Raw genomic sequence first — 20,684 nt, 5'->3', positions numbered from 1 at the left:
CTCCCTCCCACCCCGTAACCGATTGCCACTCCAAGAAAGTGATGGCCCATTGTTTTACTGTCGCTTGTCCTAGCCTCTCACATGGCCCCACATCTGTGGCTTCAGCAGAGGAAGAGGCAGGCTGATAAGAAGCTCTTTGCCGATGATTTCAGGGTCTTGGAATAACTAAAGGCCCCACTGAAGATAATTCCACCAACACCAGTTCAGGGGCAGACTCGACTATCAGAACATGAGGCAATATTTCACCTATTGACTGAGATGGGACTGGGGGTAGGGGGTCATAGTTGAGAAGTGGAAGCACTTTGTGTGGAGTTTCCACTTCCATATTCCCTTTGCCATCATTCCTGTCTGGGGCAGCCACTTTACTGCTGCACAGCACGTTAGCGCATATTAGTGCAGTGCTGCGGAGGAAACGTTAAGATAGCTATCATCCTATTTAAGGTGGCAGACATGCTATAATCCCTTTAAGTTTTCTTGAAGTTGAGGAGACTGTGCACATACTTAGCTTAAAATGAACATTGGCTTTGCACCATCTGTTTGTTTCATTGCACAGTAATGTTCTTGCTAAACTGTGCCACCATGTGGCCATTTAGCAATCCAAAGTTCCCCATGTAAGTCAAGCGTAAGTCGCCCGCCCTCCTCTTAAGCTACTGTTCATTCAGGCCTGTGGAAAATTTTAAAGGGCCACACACCACAAAAACAAATCAGAGGGTATTTTGCTGCACATTACTTTCCAGATTGTTGCACAGCTTGAAGGGAACATTGCCGACATGTTGGCCTCCAGCTGTAAAGGTGTGTATGAACTCATTTGGTTTCAACGTTTGGTCCTTGGGGTTGGCCAGTCTGCCAATGCAAGAAGACATTACCCAGTCATACCCATTCATCCTTGAGGTGAATTCCTCGCTTCCCTCTGCAAGCATGGCCTGTGTGCTTGGATGGCCTTTCAGTATATTGTACATTCTCTTGTCTTGCTCAGAAATTATCCTTTTCAGTGATGGCCCTCAGGGGTACAGCATGTCCAGCTGAGCAGGGTTTGGAGAGGGCTGCACTCTCTGACACTCTCCACTGCTGTCCCTGCCACCCCTATCTCTGTTCTTGCTCACTTCTATGATATGTGAGTCAGCAGGCGTGAAGCCAACTCTCTGCATAACTGATCCCACTGAAGTGTAAGTAACTGCGCTGGTGCATAGCAAACAAGAGGCCTGTGATGGTGCACCCTCAGAAAGAATCAGCTTCTTTGAGGATTCATCATCCATCAAGTCCATGGACTCTAATTGCATATATGGATGTGGGGACAAAATACTGACGTGTTAAGTATGTTGCAACTTCTCATCATGAAGATGATTATATTTCACTCACTGTTGAAAGCAGGCCAGCGTGATTAAGTGTTAGATGACACATTTGTTGCTGATATTTAATTGTGTCACTAAGTATCTGGGAGGTCCGGCTCCCCATCTCCCACAACCAAAATGCCACTGATCTATCCCACTTCCTCTCTTGCTGTTGTCAGCTGTGAGATCTATGGAGCACCACCTTTGATATTCTGTGTTCTCTTCTACAACAAGGAAAGAACGTACCCATGAGTGAATGTAATGGCATGTGTCCACCTGATGGTGCAGTGCATTTGGTGGGGGTGGCGATCAGGGAGGGGTCAGTTAACTCAGTTGGCTGGCTGGCTAGTATGTGGTACAGAATAATGCCAATTGTATGGGTTCAATCCCTGTGTCAGCTGAGATAGTTCTTGGAACCTGCGTCTTTGCCTTGCCCTGTGTATGATCACAGTCTCAGCCATGAGTAGCTTCCCCAATCAATGAGGTTGCTATATAGAGAGAGGTGTGAAATTGCTTAGGTGTGAGTACAGCAAGAAGTCTCACAACACCAGGTTAAAGTCCAACAGGTTTATTTGGTACCACAAGCTTTTGGAGCACTGCTCCTTCATCAGGTGAGCGTGAGCGTCAGTGTTTGATGTGAATTTGTGAACATGAAAACAATGGGTGCATCAAGCAGGTGAAATGGGCGTGAGTGATGATGTGAGGAAGTTGACAAAGCAAATGACATGCTGAATACTTACATTTCTTGAACTGCTTTATCATTAAAGGTGCTGAATCGAGGAGGGTCGCACAATGTTCTGCTGACTTCTGCAGCCATCTCCAGCCATGCTTTCTGTGCGTTGGTGGTAGATTTCTCCTGCTGCTGGGGCTGATTATTTCCCTCTTGCTGCTCACCACTGACAGCAGTGCATCAAGCAAGGCACCATTAAAGCAAGGCCCAGCCTTTGAATGCCCTGAGTCCATTGTGAAATTACTGTCTCTGTGCCAAACCTCCCAACTCTTCCAAATTGTACCTTTGGATTGTCCCTAGAAGGACTGGAATACAGATCATGTCACCCAGGTCCACGTCACATCCACCGCTGTGCAATCAATGCCAGACCAGCGAGTAAATTAAAATTGAGGTGGCTGTGCTAAAATGCCACATACAGATGCGCTGAGCTTACCCTCCCATTTCCCATGCGATATCAGACTCCCATACTCACTGTGTCTCCAAGCTAATATCAGGGTCATAATGTGCAATCCATTCTTTTTTTGATGTGTTTTAACTATCAAAGGGCCAGAATTGTTGGCATCTTCCATTCACTTAGTTTCTAACTCTGTTCTAAAACTATCATCAGGAGATGATAAAATGCCAACTGCGACATGGAACATTTTATTACAAACTGAGCATCCATTTATTTTAGAAACTTTATAACTAGACTTTATTGCATACATCAAATTTCCATGTACAAAACATCACTGGGTGTGCTTTGCCCTTGCAGAGTACTGTTTGGTTAAAAGTTATTTGTGAGCTATTTTAAGCCTGATATTAATTCCGTTATCTCTTTTAAAGTTAATAATAACTTTGAAAACAGCACATAGTGGTGTATTGATAATGTTATTGGATTCATAACCCTGTGGCCCATGCTCTGTGGATGGCGGCTGGTGGAATTTAAATTCAATAAATAAAATCTGGAATTGACAACTAATCTCAATAATTGTGACCATAAAACTATCATTGATTGTTACAAAAACCCATCTGGTTCACTAATGTCCTTTAGGAAGGAAATCTGCCATCCTTACCTAGTCTGGTCTACATGTTACTCCAGACCCACTGCAATGTGGTTGACTTTAGTTGCCCTCTGAAATGGCTGAACAAGCCAATCAGTTCAAGGCCAAATAGGGATTGGTAACAAATGCTGGCCTTATCAGCCATGATAAGGTGCCAATGTTGGAGGTGCCAATGTTGGACTGGGATGGGCACAGTAATAAGTCTCACAACACCAGATTGAAATCCAACAGGTTTATCTGAATCACAAGCTTTCAGAGCACTGCTCCTTCATCATGACCTGATTCCAGATAAGCCTGTTGGACTTTATCCTAGTGTTGTGAGACTTCTTACTGCGCCTTATCAGCAACACCAACATCCCATGAAAAAAATTAATAAATAGTACATCAAGGAATTTATGTGTCTGTGTTAAACAGTGCGCCATGGAAGAAGTTGAAACCTAGAAATTAACATTGGTGATATTCAATTCATGATAGCCCCCTCTCTGCTGTTTTAACAGAAGTAGTAACCCATTTAAAACAGTTTAATGTTTCTGTAAAAATAGTAGATGCAGAAGCATCCACTAATGTAACGACAGTAATCTTTAAAATTACAGAGAGTAATTGTCACTTTTACTGCTTCCGCTGTATTGTGGCAAATCGGATCACTCACCTGCTATGGATCCCATCTGATTTTCATTTCCATTGAAATTGGGTGGGTTCTGTCATAGGCAAGTGGTGTGCACCACCAATCCAACAATGAAGGTGAAAACAACCTCCATATCCTTTCTTACCTGGAACAATTTTGATGGTATTCTCCCAATGTGGTGCCTCACTCATCAAAAACACATAGGAAGTCACATTGCAAATCACAAGTTAAAACTAAACGATGGAAAATCTTGGGAGGCATGTATATAATTCCCTGACATACATCATGTTGAGAGTGGGCAATTGGGATTTTATTCCTTCAACATCTGAACAGTAAGTTGAATCATACTATGTATATAGAATGCTGGTTAACAAGCCAACTTCATGACATGATGTATGGTTCCAGAAAGTAGATCAGTATGCTGAAGCAGCAGAATATTTTAAAATGAATTTCCATTTATCTACATCTAATCTTCTTATCATCCAGTAAACAAGCCAAGCTTTACACCTGGTATGACAGCAAATGAGTTACATTTAAGTTGGATAAATTACGTCAGATCAATCGATGGCCCTGATTCTGATGTCAGCGATGAAGGAATGGAGCCTACGGTTGACCTTGAAGAAAGCTGCTGGCAAAATTTTAGCATGGCGGCACGGTAGCACAGTGGTTAGCACTGCTGCTTCACAGCTCCAGGGACCTGGGTTCGATTCCTGGCTTGGGTCACTGTCTGTGTGGAGTTTGCACATTCTCCTCATGTCTGTGTGGGTTTCCTCCGGGTGCTCCAGTTTCCTCCCACAGTCCAAAGATGTGCGGGTTAGGTTGATTGGCCATGCTAAAAATTGCCCTTAGTGTCCTGAGATGCGTAGGTTGAGGGGTTAGTGGGTAGATATGGGGGTAGGGCCTGGGTGGGATTGTGGTCGGTGCAGACTCGATGGGCCGAATGGCCTCTTTCTGTACTGTAGGGTTTCTATGATTTCTCTAGCGAACAGACTTCCTCTATTCCGATGTCAGTTTGAATTTAGCACTTTTCACCAGGGGTCTGTGGCATCCAGCAGGCAGCCTAATCAGCCAATCAGATTGAAGAACTCTCATAGATGGCAAAGCAGGAAGTTAAAAAGTAGGGAAAATAAATAACATACAGAAAAATCATTAAATTGATCATGATATAAAGATTGGAACATAATTTTTGGCTTTAGGAAAGAAAGTTGAATATCAAAACGCAAATGTTTCAAGTTTTTAAAATCTGCAAATTTAAATGTCCTGACAGAATGAGACTGCAAATATGTGACATTAGATTTTTCAGAGCTAAAGAGGTTGTTCAGCAGTAATTATGAATTAGTATACAATTAAAATCTCAGTTATTCCAAATTGAACAAAGCTTAACATTTTCATTGATTCTTACAGTGAGACTAGTTTAAAATCACAATAAATCAGAGATTTTTACCCCCGCCCCCAGACAGCAGGGCATCACTGACAGCTACTTCTGGATTCTATATTTAATTGCACACATATGGATGCCAGAAGTTGCTATCATTTTTGCACAGTGACAACGGTGAGTGTTAACAACCTCATCATTATGACTACGATAATTCCGGCAATGATATTTACGTGGATATAAACAAATCTTCTTGAACATGTTCGGACGAGATTATATGAATTAATATGCACAATGAGGATTACTTTCAAAGCAAAAAATCAAAATCTTATAATGATGAAAAACATTAATTTCATTAAATAAGACACAATATGACATTCTGTCAAGAGTATTTTTATTTAGAAGAAAATGCTTTATCAAAACATCCAAAAATAACCACTTGAGGCTGTTTCCAGCAATGTATCAGGAACACACATTTATAAAAAAATATCCCAAGACATGAATATTTGTGTTTATCAGAAAGCAGGACTTTCACTCAATTACTTAACATTGATTCATAGATCATCAGGCTATTCTCGTAGAATCCCTCCAGTGCAGAAGGAGGCCATTCAGCCCATTAAGCCTGCACCGACAACAATCCCACCCAGGCCCTATCCCCATAACCCCATGTATTTACCCAGCTAATCCCCCTGACATTAAGGGGTAATTTAGCGTGGCAAATCCACCTAACCCGCACATCTTTGGAGTGTGGGAGGAAACCGGAGCACCCAGAGGAAACCCATGCAGACACAGGGAGAATGCGCAAACTCCACACAGACAGCCACCCGTGGCTGGAATTGAACCTGGGTCTCTGGCGCTATGAGGCAGCAGTGCTAACCACTCTGCCACCCTGACATGCATCAGGTGAAACTATCACTTTGTTTTTGAGTATAAAGTACTATTTTGTGCCACTGAATTAGTTTTTGATCGCAACTGAGAAAACAATTAGCACACCCATGCCCCATTAACAACAAAGAACTTTGTTTCCCCTCAAGTTCAAGGAGTTAACAAAATGTTTTTAAACTTAGCAGAGCTAGTCAACGGGTGAGATACTGGGCTTTCACTTCCATGATCTGGTTCATATCCAGCTTTGATAATTAGGGTGAAGGTCTCGTCTGTCTGCTGGCTGTAAAAGTCCAATGGGGAATGAATTTGAGCATTCTCAAACTAACATCAGAAAATGCTGGAAATCTCAGCAGGACAGGCAACGCTTGTGGAGAAAGCAATTGAGTTAACTTTAAAGGTTGATGACCTTTCAGCAGAACTTTTGAAGTTCTGATGAAAAGTTATCAACTTGACACGTTGGCCGGACGTTTACGGCCCCTCCCACCGGTGTGATGCCAGACCTGCTGAGCTTTTTGAGCCTTTTCTGTTTTTACTTCCGTTTCTAGTGAGCATGGGCATGAAACTCAAAACTATCCTAGATTGGTAATCTCATTCAGAGAGGTCACAAAGGTGGCTTATGTGGGAGATGGAAAATAAAAGTGCTTTCTGAGGTTGCGACTTAGAACATCTCATTTGATGGAAGCTTTACTTTACATATAGAACATAGAACATAGAACACTACAGCGTAGTACAGGCCCTTCGGCCCTCAATGTTGCGCTGACCAGGGAAACCAATCTAAAGCCCATCTAACCTACACTATTCCAATATCATCCATATGTTTATCCAATGACCATTTAAATGCCCTTAATGTTGGCGAGTCCACTACTGCTGCAGGCAGGGTATTCCACGCTCTTACTACTCTCTGAGTGAAGAACCAACCTCTGACATCTGTCCTATATCTCTCACCCCTCACTTTAAAGCTATGTACCCTCGTGGTTGTATTATTCCTGGGAATGCTAGTTCCTGAGACTAGGTCCCTGAAATAGGATTGGATTCCATTCTATTAGCATTAATATTTTACATGTTGATTTGAATAAAGAGGATAGATTTAATTTTTGGCCCAATTATTTGTACCCATGGGCTGTTTCTCAGTCACTTTAAACAATGCAATTTTTAGGTATTAAAGATAGGGCGGCACAGAGGCACAGTGGTTAGTACTGCTGCCTCACAGCACCAGGGACCCGGGTTCAATACCAGCCTCGAGTCACTGTGCGGAATCTGCACGTTCTCCCCGCGTCTGTGTGGTTTTCCGCCGGGTGCTCCGGTTTCCTCCCACAGTCCAAAGATGGTGGATTGGCCATGCTAGATTGACCCTTAATGAAAGGGGAATTAGCAGGGTAAATATGTGGGGTTATGGGAATAGGGCCTGGGTGGGATTGTTGTCGGTGCAGACTCGATGGGCCGAATGGCCTCCTTCCGCACTGTAGGGATTCTATGGATATCACCTCTACTTTAAGATAAACATTCTTTCAGCGCACAGTTGTGCATGAGGGATTAAAATTGAAAGTATTATTTGGCTCCTGCACACTAGTATGTGTGCTATGAAATCTAGTACAATCCCATTCTGTCGTTTCACAAAAAAATTAGTCCTTCCTGTGATATAATGGAGAGATGTGTTAATTATTTAGCTATACCCATATCGAGTATTGACTATGGTGGCGATTAACCTTGGTTGTTAAAAACACTGAGGGGGAAGGGTTTAACATTAATTACTAGATATAGTGATAATTAACTTGAATCAATGGGCACACCTGATGAAGGAGCAGCGCTCCAAAAGCTCGTGATTCCAAATAAACCTATTGGACTTTAACCTGGTCTTGTGAGACTTCTTACTGTGCCGACAGTGGGTTAATCATCAATCATTAAACCATAGGAGGTTAACCTTGACCAAGAAGGAATGACTTTGTGTAGCAAGCTCTCAGAACATAAATTCCAGATAAATGGCTGAGCTTAAATTTCCAATTAGGAACAAGTACAAACTTGCAGGAAGGATGTGGAACACTAGAGGGCACTCTTGTCCCAAAGCCTGAATGACGGACACTCAACAAGATGTTGCAGTTTGCAATGAGGATAGTGAAACTCCCCTGTAAGTGTGTCAGATGGTAGGTATATTCAGCTCTCAGTAATTATGCCAATCTAGGCAATTAGTTTAACATCTGCTTATAATTTTTGCTGTACTTTTTTTTTCCTTCTTGAAAGCAATATTTCACAACAAGGTCACTCCATAGGAACCTGCAACCCTCCGATACATTACCCCATGGCAATTCTTCAGAGTTTGAAAACTGCTGGCTTTTATCTTCGCCGGCTGAGGGAACAGAAGGCCTACTATAACTCAGCACAGACAGGAACCAAACCTGGGAACTTGGTGCTTCGGAGCGGTTAGTATTAAAATGCACAGTGAAATTACACACAGAACTAGTGAATACTCTTAACTGTAACTTTCATCAATCTCTGATACTTCATAAGTCATCGCTTCATGCAATAAAAAAAAGGCTTTTCCAATCATTTATAGTAAATTACATACGTTTGAAACTCATTACTGCAAATTTTTGTCATAATTAATGTTTCCCTGCAGTCAGCTGAGGCATTATTACAAGTCCTTAAAGTAAGCCAAAGATTGATGAGAATGATCCCACATAAGAACTGCTTTCCTTTGCACTGAGTTTATAATAATGAAGTTTGACCTCAGCAGAGCCACAGTTACCATATCATCAAGTGTGCATGGATTTGTGTGCATATTGCAAACTTTAGTGCGATATATGGGAAATTTTGTCACTTGAACTTCCAGAACTATAAACGCACATTCAAATTAAAATGCCCCCACTTCGGTAGCCCAGAAGTGTTTTTCACTTTTTACAGCTGGTACTGGAGGTCGGGCTACAGCCGCTGGCAGGAGAGGAAGCGGATCAATGGAGAATGGGATGTGTACGGCTGACAGAGGAACAACTGGAAAGATTGATGATGGTAGGTGTGCGGCATTTGTCAGAGTGGGGACCATGCAACCTAGGGGGGACAATTTATTGAACTGTTCGAGGTGGACACCGCTGAGCACTGACTCCTTGTGATGACTCTGTTCTGCAGGAGGAAAGCTGCGCACAGGAGCTTCTACGCTGAAATGGGACAGAGAGGTCAGCGCGAGCTGGCGAGGGTACCCTGCACCCAGGAGCTGATGGCCACTCTCGACGGTCACGACTTCTCTCTGTGATGCACACGTGTTTAAATGTGACACCAGGCGAGCCTTCAAAGGATCGGAATGATCTAATCCCTCAGTCACACTGAGATATCTGGCAACTTCAGATAAGCATTCCCGAAAACCCAGAATCCGATAATCTGTGGCAAACGCCGGAGTCTCAAAATAGCCTATGAATTCAAAACAGCAACATTAGAAACGGTGTAATTGCTGCAATAAAATCGATTACAGTGTGACGATACTCTAACTTTGTAATGAACTAAAAGGCAGGATGTTTTAAAACCACAACTGTCTGCGACATATTGCTATACTGTACCCCACCACTGATTCACAGATTTATTTAGAGAATAATACAGATCAATGCCAGGCGTTCTGAAGAGCAGCTAAACTATAATTATCCTCAGGACCTCAAATTACAAAGCCATCCAATCACCCCAAATGGCTTTTGTGGGTATCGATTGAGGAGAAGCCTAGGCTTGGGTGTAATGATCAGTCGTGACTAAATAGCCTGCAGACACTCACTGTCAAGGTTCACTTATAAATGATAAATGAAGTACTCGAGGGAGGCAGGGCATATGTGGAATTCCATATCTGGGGTAACCAGAACCACACCCAGATTTGGATTATATTTTCCCAGCAGTCAAAGGAAAAAGACAAAACAACTGACCTACCATAAACTACCATAAACCATTGAGCAATAATCACAGCTTGTGTGATTTTTCAATGTATTGTTAAAGTTTATTTATCACAAGTGGGCTTGCATTAACACTGCAATGAAGTTAGTGAAAATCCTCTTGTCGCCATACTCCAACGCCTGTTTCGGTACAATTTAGCATGGTCAATGCACCTAACCAGCACGTCTTTCGGACGGTGGGAGGAAACCGGAGCACCTGGAGGAAAGCCATGCAGACAACATGTAGACTCTGCATAGACAGCGACCCAAGTCGAGAATCGAACCCGGGTCCCTGGCGCTGTGAGGCAGCAGTGCTAACCACTCTGCCACCGTGCCACCCCAATGAACAATAATGAACAAGAGATCGAGACAAAATCATGGAACAGGAAGGATTAGAGTCTGATGCTGGAGTGAAAAACGAGCATGGCCTAAGGCGGGTAGGGTCCCAAGATTCAAAACTGAACTGGAGGAGGTGAAAGAACACTGTGGAGCACAGGGTAGTGGCGAGGGAAGGCCAAACCAGGGAGAAATAATCTCTGACGTACAAACCAGGAGTGGGAGGGACATAGTGCTGGGACTCGGGGGAGGGTTAACCACATAACAGAGCAGGAGTGATATGCGTAAGGCCGAGACAGCGTGAGATCCATGAATGAAGAAAATGTAATTGAGAAGCAGTCACGGCTGAGGTTGAGTACAGAGAATGGGGAATTGCCATGACAACTAGATCCCATATAATTGTTCTTTTGTTGGATACTGATAGATTGTTTTCTGTCTAATAAGAAAGTTGACTAGTGACAATACATTGTATTTGCCCATTGAAAACCAATATATATCTTAAAATCTCACGCGCACATATAGATACATTTCTAAAAATACGTTTTGTTAAATTTTGCTACCATTGCTTGACAGTTAGCATCGGCAAAATATGAAGGCTTATTTCATGCTTGTTAAATCCAATAATGAATTTGGCTACTGCTCATCATGAACATTATGTATATCCCATAGAAATCGCCGCACACAAGGAGACTATTCAGTCCATTGTGCCTTTGTCAATGTTAACTCTTCAACTGATGCTATCTGATCCAATCCCATCTCCCTGCCCTTCCCCCATATACTTTTCTATTTTTTCCTCTTTAAGCACTTACCCATTTTCACTCTAAAAAAACATTAGTTTCTACTTCATTTACCACTTCCGTTAAAGCATTCCATGCTATGGTACCACACTGTTTGAAACCATTTCTTCCAACTTTATCTTTAATTTTCTAATGATAACCCTAAAGTTTTTTGTGACTGATTTGCCAATCAATGGAAATAATCCTCCATGATTCACCTTTCATAATTCTGAAAAGATCTATTAGGTTCTCTTTAACTTTCCTGTTTGCATGAGTAACAATTCAGTTTTAAAGTCTTTGTTCATAACTATCCCCTCTCACTCTGGGTATTATTCAATTATTATTATTCAAACCAAAAAAACAGTTGGAGACTTGGACGGAGAAATGGCAGATGGAGTTTAATCTGGACAAATATGAGGTAATGCATTTTGGAAGGTCCAATGCATACAGTAAATGGTAGAACCCTTAGGAGTATTGACAGGATACTGCGAGGCCTGGATAGAGTGGAGAGGATGTTTCCACTAATAGGAAAAACTAGAACCAGAGGGCACAACCTCAGGCTAAAGTGACGATCCTTTAAAACAGAAATGAGGAGGAATTTCTTCAGCCAGAGAGTGGTGAATCTGTGGAACTCTTTGCCACAGAAGGCTGTGGAGGCCAGGCTATTGAGTGTCTTTAAGACAGAGATAGATAGGTTCTTGATTAATAAGGAGATCAGGGGTTATGGGGAAAAGGCAGGAGAATGGGGATGAGAAAAGTATCAGCCATAATTGAATGGCAGAGCAGACTCGATGAGCCAAGTGGCCTAATTCTGCTCCTATGTCTTATGGACAGACAGAGAGATCTGGGCATTCATGTCCATCAATCACTGAAAGTGGCAACGCAGGTGGATAAGTTAGTCAAGAAGGCACATGGCATGCTTGCCTTCATTGGGCAGGGCATTGAGTATAAAAATTGGCAGGTCATGCTGCAGCTGTATAGAACCTTAGTTAGGCCTCATTTAGAATATTGTGTACAATTCTGGTTACCACACTACCAGAAGGATGTGGATGCTTTGGAGAGGGTACAGAAGAAGTTTACCAGGATGTTGCCTGGACTGGAGGGTATTAGCTATGAGGAAAGGTTGGATAGATTCAGTTTGTTCTCACTGAAACGACGGAGGTTGAGAGATGACCTGATCGAGGTTTACAAGATTATGAGTTGATGGACAGAGTGGATAATCAGATGCTCTTTCCTAGGGTAGAAAAGTCAAGTTCGAGAGGATGTAGGTTTAAAGATGCTTGGGGACAAATTTAGAGAAGATGTGAGAGGCAAGTTTTTTACTTGGAAAGCACTGCCTGGAGAGGTGGTGGGAGCAGGTACGAGGGTGGCATGTAAGGGGAATCTAGACAAATACATGAATAGGAAGGGAATGGAAGGATGTGGAATTCCATAAGTGCATACAGTTTTAGTTTAGGCAGGCATCATAATTGACGCAGGCTTAGAGGGCTGAAAGGCCTGTTCCTTTGCTGTACTTGTTCTTTGTTCAAAGGTTTGGTGTACTCTTCCATAGTTAAAATGGGGCGCTTGCATTCTGGCCGCATGTTGCATAATGTTTAACAAGTTGAAAGGCATGTTTATAATGAGTTCATGGAAGAGCAATGAATTCCATGGTACTTTAACAATATATAAAAATTGTTCATATGAATCACAGGAGTTTCCATGCCACCCTGTCCCCAAATTCTGCTATGCTAATAAAATTAGCATTGAAAATAATCTTACCATGCCAAAATATTACAAAGCTCTTCATTCTAGAGTTCATTTTGAAAGATTTTATAGCAGAGCACTTAGTAAACAGTGGTAGAATCAGACAGAGTCAGCATGGATTTATGAAAGGGAAATCATGCTCAACAAATCTGGAATTCTTCGAGGATGTAGCTAGTAGACTTGATGAGGGGATGTGGCTTATTTGGACTTTCAGAAGGCTTTCGACAAAGTCCCACATAAGAGATTAGTGTGTAACATTAAAGCGCATGGGAATGGGAGTAGCAAACTGAGATGGACAGAAAACTGGTTGGCAGGGAGGAAACAAAGAGTAGGAATAAACTGATTATTTTCCGAATGGCAGACAATGACTAGTGGGGGTCGGTGCTAGGACATTAGTTTAAGGTGCTTGAAAAAGTGTCAATCAAGTGGGCTGCTTTGTCCTGGATGGCGTACAGCTTCTTGAGTGTTGATGAAGCTGTACTCATCCAGGAAAGTGAGGGAGCATTCCATCACACTCCTGACTTGTGCCTCCTGACCTGCTCATGTAGCCACGTTATTTATGTGGCTGGACCAGTTCAGTTTCTGGTCAATGGTTTCAAAATTGTGGAAAGGAATACCCACACTCATGTCATTTGACTCCAGGTCAATTTGAAAGAATGCCCAGATTTTTCAAGGTTTAATACTGCAAAGGAGTTATGTTCCTTGAGTGTGAAACTCAAGTGTGTGAGATTTGCTTTCTCCAGTAGGTGTCACACCAGTGTGGCCCAAAGGTCAGCTTAGGCCATACCTCAAGGGTATAATTTAGCAGGGCAAGGGTCTGGATTTTGGAGTCAGCAGCAAAGCAATAGGGCTCAGAAATGATCTCAAAAAAAGGTGCCCAAAAATATATAACAACCTCAGTGGTATGGATTTCCCCTTTCAGTTTGAATCTTGAGTCAAGTCAAGGGGATCTCATAGAATCATAGAATCATAGAAACCCTACAGTGCAGAAGGAGGCCATTCGGCCCATCGAGTCTGCACCGACCACAATCCCACCCAGGCCCTACCCCCACATATTTACCCGCTAATCCCTCTAACCTACGCATCTCAGGACTCTAAGGGGCAATTTTTAACCTGGCCAATCAACCCTGGAGCTGTGAAGCAGCAGTGCTAACCACTGTGCTACCGTGCCGTCTCATAGAATCACAGAATCCTACAGTGCAGAATGAGGCCACTCGGCCATCAAGTCTGCACCAACCACAATCCCACCCAGGCCCTATCCTCATAATCCCATGCATTTACCCCAACTAGTCCCCCTGACAGTAAGGGATAATTTAGCACGACCAATCCACCTAACCTGCACACCTTTGGACTGTGGGAGGAAACCGGCGCACCCGGAGGAAACCCACGCAGACGCGGGGAGAATGTGCAAACTCCATGCAGACAGTGACCCAAGCCTGGAATCGAACCCAGGTCCCTGGTACTATGAGGCAGCTAACCACTGTGCCACCGTGCCGCCCCAAGAGTGCAGAATGAGGCAATTCTACGATCTGTGATCTCCTAACATCAAGCAATAGTGTCGCCATCAAGCAGGGGCAGCAGGTAATCACGCTGAAATATTCTGACAGGCTCCAAGCAGGAAATGAAATGCACTGAATGTTTCGCATTGAAATACAATTTTAATAATGCACATGGGATTAAAATAGATGCTGAGATATCAAATGCATTTCTTAAAAGCTACTTTAAAACTGCATTTAACCATAATGGAAAATATAGACATTCCCCAAATATAAAATTAGTATTCTGAGGCCAGCAGAAATGTTTAGCTGTGACTACCAACTTGGTATCCAGTTGAAAATTCAGTTACATCTCATTCAACAAGGTGTAACTTTCCCAAGGTTTTTAAGAATGAGATTAATAGTGACTTAATTGCTAAAATAAAACTCCTCAACTTTACACTCACCTTTTCTACCACTTGTATGTAACACTTTTAAATGATCAACTGTCATCTGCAGTATTTCAGCTTTTTCCAGTTTTGCTGACCCCTGTAAGGCAAGTAAACATCATTGAATCAGTAGAATCCATACTGTGCAGAAGGAGGCCATTCAGCACATCGAGTCTGCACTGACCACAATCCCACCCAAGCCCTATACCCGTAACCCCACTTATTTACGCTGCCAATCCTCCTGACACTAAGAGGCAATTTAGTATAGCCAATCAACCTAACCCGCACATCATTGGACTGTGGGAGGAAACCGGAGCACCCGGAGGAAACCCACACAGACTCGAGGAGAATGTGCAACCTCCACACAGTGACCTGAGGCTGGGATTGAACCCGGATCCCTAGTGCAATGAGGCAGCAGTGCTAACCACTGTGCCACCATGCTGCCCCAACATTTTTTGGCTGTTAGAGGAACCGATGCACACACATTACCACTGTGCAATCGGATTTATTTTTCTTCAATTTTTCCTCGCATAATTTAAAATTTGTCCTGCTTTTCTTCCCCCAAAAAGCAGGAGCAAAATCTGCACTGGGTGTTAAACTATCAGTGTATATTGCATGAAGCTATCAGGATATTAAACTATCATTGTATCTGTTTGATGGCCACAGGGCATCATCAATAGATCTCCCCGTCGGCCTTGCTGAATATGAGCTGCCCTATTAGGCGAGTGGAGGCTTGCCAATGGAGAAGGAAAAGCCCGAGGGTGGAGGGGGGGGAGGGGGGGGGGGGGGGGGGGGCGGGTGTTGTTAACCAAGTGGCTCCACTCGGGATAGACTCAGGACTGACCTGTACTGTACTCTGTAGCTGTTGAAAGGCATTCAAGTATCAGTGTAAATAAAAGGGTGACTGATGATGGAAGACTGGCCTCGGAAAGATTATTACATTGGTGATGACAAGTCAATCAAGTTTTTTCATCCCACTGGACCACCTTTTACTATTGAGACAAGTAATCCTCCGGTAAGAAACATGCCTCTTTTTGGGAACTTGGAGCCCACGATGCAAGTATAGAAGACTGGGCCCAATATGCGGAGCGCATGCGTTACTTTTTTTGGGACCAACAGTATTGAGGGAAATGAGGAGCAGAACCTGATCCTGTTGATAGCATGCGGGGTCCCAACCTGCCCCTGACTCCAAAACCTTTAATGAATTTGTGGACTTGGTTAAAAGCTATTATGATCTGCAACTTTCCATAATACTCCAGAGATACCGTTTTAACACAGAAGGGCAAATCCCTAGGGAATCTGTCACCGAATTTCTGACCAGGGTGCAAAAATTGGCAGAGCACTGTGAATTTGGGCCACTCCTGAATGACATGCTGTGAGATAGACTGGTCACTGGAATTAACGAGGTGACAGTCCAAAAATAATTACTGACAGAACCCAATTTGGATCTAAAGAAGGCCGGCCATTGAGACAGCTCTATCGTTGGTGAATGTTGAGAAAGGAGCTCAGGAACTGCAGGGAATGTCAGAGAGTAGAGTCCTCCGATTGGAGGGGGAGGGGCCTCATGAGGGATCCATCCCTCAACTGAGTTTAATGCATTGATAGTTTAATACACTGACAGTTTAACACAGGATACACTGCTAGTTTAATACACTGATAGTTTAATATACTGATAGTTTAATCAGTGTATTAAATTATCAGTGTATTAAACTACTCGTGTGTTAAACTCTCAGTGTATCCTGTATTAAACTCTCAGTGTACTAAACTATCAGTGTACTAAACTATCAGTGCATTAAACTAGCAGTGTATCTTGTATTAAACTATCAGTATATTAAACTGTCAGTGTATTAAACTATCAGTGTACTAAACTATCAGTGTATTAAACAATCAGTGTATCCTGTATTAAACTATCAGTATATTAAACTATCAGTGTATTAAACTATCAGTGCATTCCTGTATTAAACTATCAGTATTAAACTATCAGTGTATTAAACTAGCGGTATATTAAACTATCAGTGTATTAAACTATCAGTGCATTCCTGTATTAAACTATCTGTATTAAACTATCAGTGTATTAAACTACTAATCTATTAAACTATCAGTGTATCCTGTATTAAACTGGCAGTGTATTAAACTATCAATATATTAAACTATCAGTGTATTAAACTAGCAGTGCATCCTGTATTGAACTATTAGTGTATTAAACTATCAGTGTATTTAACTATCAGCGTATCCTGTATTTAACTCAGTGTATTAAACTAGCAGTGTATACAACTAGAACATAGAACATAGAACATTACAGCGCAGAACAGGCCCTTCGGCCCACGATGTTGCACCGACCAGTTAAAAAAAAAAACTGTGACCCTCCAACCTAAACCAATTTCTTTTCGTCCATGAACCTATCTACGGATCTCTTAAACGCCCCCAAACTAGGCGCATTTACTACTGATGCTGGCAGGGCATTCCAATCCCTCACCACCCTCTGGGTAAAGAACCTACCCCTGACATCGGTTCTATAACTACCCCCCCTCAATTTAAAGCCATGCCCCCTCGTGCTGGATTTCTCCATCAGAGGAAAAAGGCTATCACTATCCACCCTATCTAAACCTCTAATCATCTTATATGTTTCAATAAGATCCCCTCTTAGCCGCCGCCTTTCCAGCGAAAACAATCCCAAATCCCTCAGCCTCTCCTCATAGGATCTCCCCTCCATACCAGGCAACATCCTGGTAAACCTCCTCTGCACCCTCTCCAAAGCCTCCACATCCTTCCTGTAATGTGGGGACCAGAACTGCACACAGTACTCCAAGTGCGGCCGCACCAGAGTTGTGTACAGTTGCAACATAACGCTACGACTCCTAAACTAGCTGTGTATCCTGTATGAAACTATCAGTGTATGAAACTATCAGTGTATTAAACTATCAGTGTATCCTGTATTAAACTAGCAGTGTATTAAACTATCAATATATTAAACTATCAGTGTATTAAACTAGCAGTGCATCCTGTATTGAACTATTAGTGTATTAAACTATCAGTGTATTTAACTATCAGCGTATCCTGTATTTAACTCAGTGTATTAAACTAGCAGTGTATACAACTAGCTGTGTATCCTGTATGAAACTATCAGTGTATGAAACTATCAGTGTATTAAACTAACAGTGTATCCTGTGTTAAACTATCAGTATATTAAACTATCAGTCTATTAAACTACTAGTGTATTAAACTATCAGTGTATCCTGTATTAAACTGTCAGTGTATTAAACTATCAGTGTATCCTGTATTTAACTCAGTGTATTAAACTAGCAGTTTACCCTGTATTAAACTATCAGTGTATTAAGCTACCAGTGTTTCCTGCAAAGTCCTGTTAGTAAGTTTGAGTCCTCCTACTTGTTTCTCGCAGGCACTGGGAACCAGTCGGCGAAGTTCCGACAAACTGTTATTAATCCGATCTCTGCGACGCTTCTCAACGATCTGCAATTAGAAAAGGTCAACTTCAGTCAATTTTCCAAATGCTCTGGAGAATGTGGCCAGAGAGCGTAAAGCACGATTTGCAGGAAAGAGGTAAACGTACTCCTCGTCTTTTCTTTCTTGCCTGGCTCTGGGAGCAAGTCGATGGTGACACAGATTCTTTCATACTCCTATTTAAAATAAGATTAAATATCGTCAGGCCGATTGTTCAGTAAAGCAGCCAGTTTAATCCAACTCTGTCACTAGCTATGATGGCATTTTAGTAATCTAGATTACAATTCAGGGAATGAAGATTTAATTCACCTATGTTCCTCAATGTCCAGTTCACTGTCGGAGGAGCTGAATTCCAAAGATCTCTTCATGCTTTCGCAGTTCGCCTCCCTGTACAAAGCCCTTCTACTCTGAGAGACGTATTGGTTCGAACCCCGGGCAGCTTTCCCACGGTATCAGCTTGTCAGCTCGACGGCAGCTCTCAAACCCCCCTGAGACCGCTTTGATTGACAGCTCGCCCGGGCCCTGGTTTTGTTCCACTCAGGGCTGGTTGGCCGAGCTGAGTTTCCCCTCCGCTGAAGGGGTCTGGGGATCCACAGTCTGCACGGAATCAGCGCAGTGGGTTGTAGAACTGCCCCCTCTCTCAAACTCAAACTGTGCCTGCACTCTGGCTGCGATCAGCCACTTTAACACAGAATCCCTCTTGGATCCTTTGTGATCAGACACACACTGACTTTATCATTGAGGGGAACAGAGCCCAGTCGAGATATTTAATAACTTGATGAGCTCTGGTATCTCCTTCCATAGAGTAGGCCTTTTGAAGATCGGGTGGACACTACTGTATATTGTAAATGTATATATTATTGTATATGCAGAGAGATCAGCAATGTGTGAAACATCAAACCAAGGAGAAGTAATCTCAGAGACATAGTACATGTCTTCACACCTGTTGTAGAAACCTGACACTCAACAGGAACCAACATCCGAAACCAATTCAAGGGTGAAATATTTTTAAAATCTTATTTAGAATTGTCTTCATCTTTGTAGAGTTTTGATGTAATATTCTCAAGGGTAATTGGAGAGGGGCAATAAATGCCGGCCTAGCCAGTGACACCCACATCCTATAAATGAATTAAGGAAAATGCAGAATATTCACTGGAATGGAAATAGCAGCTAACAATCTCAGAAACCACATCAAATCTGGCCACCAAGAGTTAGGGTTATTTAAATCCAATTTATATTACCGGAAATGTTCAGATTGTTCTTGCATTTAATGCTATCTGTCCTCTTCTGTATCACACAATGAGTTTTTATTACGAGTTACTCTCCAAAAACTATTTGCTTTTGTATGGCACTAGTTTCCTTGCCTCCGAGCATGTGGTACTCTGATGTAAGCAGTATAATCAAATCACATAGAGGCTTATAAAAATGCTTATGTATTTATGGTGTCTAGTCAAGTGCATTTACATAGAAACATAAAAACTAGAAGTAGGAGGAGGCCATTCGGCCCTTCGAGCCTGCTCCGCCATTCATTTTGATCATGGCTGATCAACAAATTCAATATCCTGATTCCCCCCTTCCTCCCATATCCCTTAATCCCTTTAGACCCTCGAACTATATCTAATATCTTCTTGAAATCAGACAATGTTTTGGTCTCAACTACTTTCTGTGGTATCTGTGGTGGTGTACAGTCAGCAGCCAAGTCATCTGACTCTGACAAGGTTTCAGGCTTGTCTTTGCCAATGTCAGTTTTATGCTGATTGTACAGGTTCTGTTGGGCAGCAACTTGGGAGTTCTTTTGGCTTGGACCAATGATTATAAATGGGAGAGAGACACATGCCGTGGGCGGCACGGTAGCACAGTGGTTAGCACTGCTGCTTCACAGCTCCAGGGTCCCGGGTTCGATTCCCGGCTCGGGTCATTGTCTGTGTGGAGTTTGCACATTCTCCTCGTGTCTGCGTGGATTTCCTGCGGGTGCTCCAGTTTCCTCCCACAGTCCAAAGATGTGCGGGTTAGGTTGATTGGCCAGGTTAAAAATTGCCCCTTAGAGTCCTGGGATGCGTAGGTTAGAGGGATTAGCGGGTAAAAAAAAAAGGGATTAGCGGCTAGGGCCTGGGTGGGATTGTGGTCGGTGCAGACTCGATGGGCCGAATGGCCTCCTTCTGCACTGTAGGGTTTCTATGATTCCTCCTGAAAGTTTTTGTACTGGCATCAACTCTGGAATAGTCACAAATAGCCAAAGAGAACTGTAAAGGAGTTTCCAAACTGGCAGCTGGAGAAATTAATCAGACCTGCTTTTGTAACATTTGAAATATATTTGATCTGATCATGACATGACTGTCACAAACATATTTTGAATCCTGTCACCTGCAATGCAGAGGAAATGTTGCTTTTGAGGACATCACTGCCAAGATCAGCATTTATCAGCAAGTCCAAATTGCCCTTGAGTTTGAGAAGGTGGTAGTGAGCTGACTTCTTGAACCGCTGCAGTCCCTGTGCTCACAGTGCTGTTAGGGCCTGTGCACAGAGAGGTTTTCGAACCCACTTTTAGTGAA

General features: G+C 42.7%; 1 protein-coding gene across 1 annotated transcript; it reads right to left on the bottom strand.

Annotated features, from left to right (window-relative positions):
• Positions 1 to 8,642: 8,642 nt before the first annotated feature.
• LOC144508312 (hairy/enhancer-of-split related with YRPW motif protein 1-like) lies at positions 8,643 to 18,571 on the bottom strand. The gene is made up of 5 exons (XM_078236138.1): positions 18,442 to 18,571; positions 18,242 to 18,308; positions 18,058 to 18,141; positions 14,689 to 14,770; positions 8,643 to 9,385 (listed from the first exon to the last, which is right to left on the bottom strand). The coding sequence occupies exons 1-5, from the start codon at positions 18,498 to 18,500 to the stop codon at positions 8,835 to 8,837; spliced, it is 843 nt and encodes a 280-aa protein (XP_078092264.1). The 5' UTR covers positions 18,501 to 18,571; the 3' UTR covers positions 8,643 to 8,834.
• Positions 18,572 to 20,684: the final 2,113 nt, after the last annotated feature.

The sequence above is a fragment of the Mustelus asterias genome, chromosome 20 (genome assembly GCF_964213995.1).
Source record: "Mustelus asterias chromosome 20, sMusAst1.hap1.1, whole genome shotgun sequence".
Lineage (NCBI taxonomy): Eukaryota > Metazoa > Chordata > Chondrichthyes > Carcharhiniformes > Triakidae > Mustelus > Mustelus asterias.
Note: the sequence above shows the minus strand (reverse complement) of the source record. Positions and strands in the feature narration are given on the sequence as shown.

Bases quoted from the DNA above. Each gene is read 5' to 3' on its own strand.
- LOC144508312 (XM_078236138.1), bottom strand. From the start codon at position 18,500: ATGAAGAGATCTTTGGAATTCAGCTCCTCCGACAGTGAACTGGACATT. The intron at 18,142-18,241 runs GTACGTTTACCT...TTCTAATTGCAG, and splicing joins CAAGAAAGAAAAGACGAGGA to ATCGTTGAGAAGCGTCGCAG. The intron at 14,771-18,057 runs GTAGGAGGACTC...CTTGCCTTACAG, and splicing joins CCAGTGCCTGCGAGAAACAA to GGGTCAGCAAAACTGGAAAA.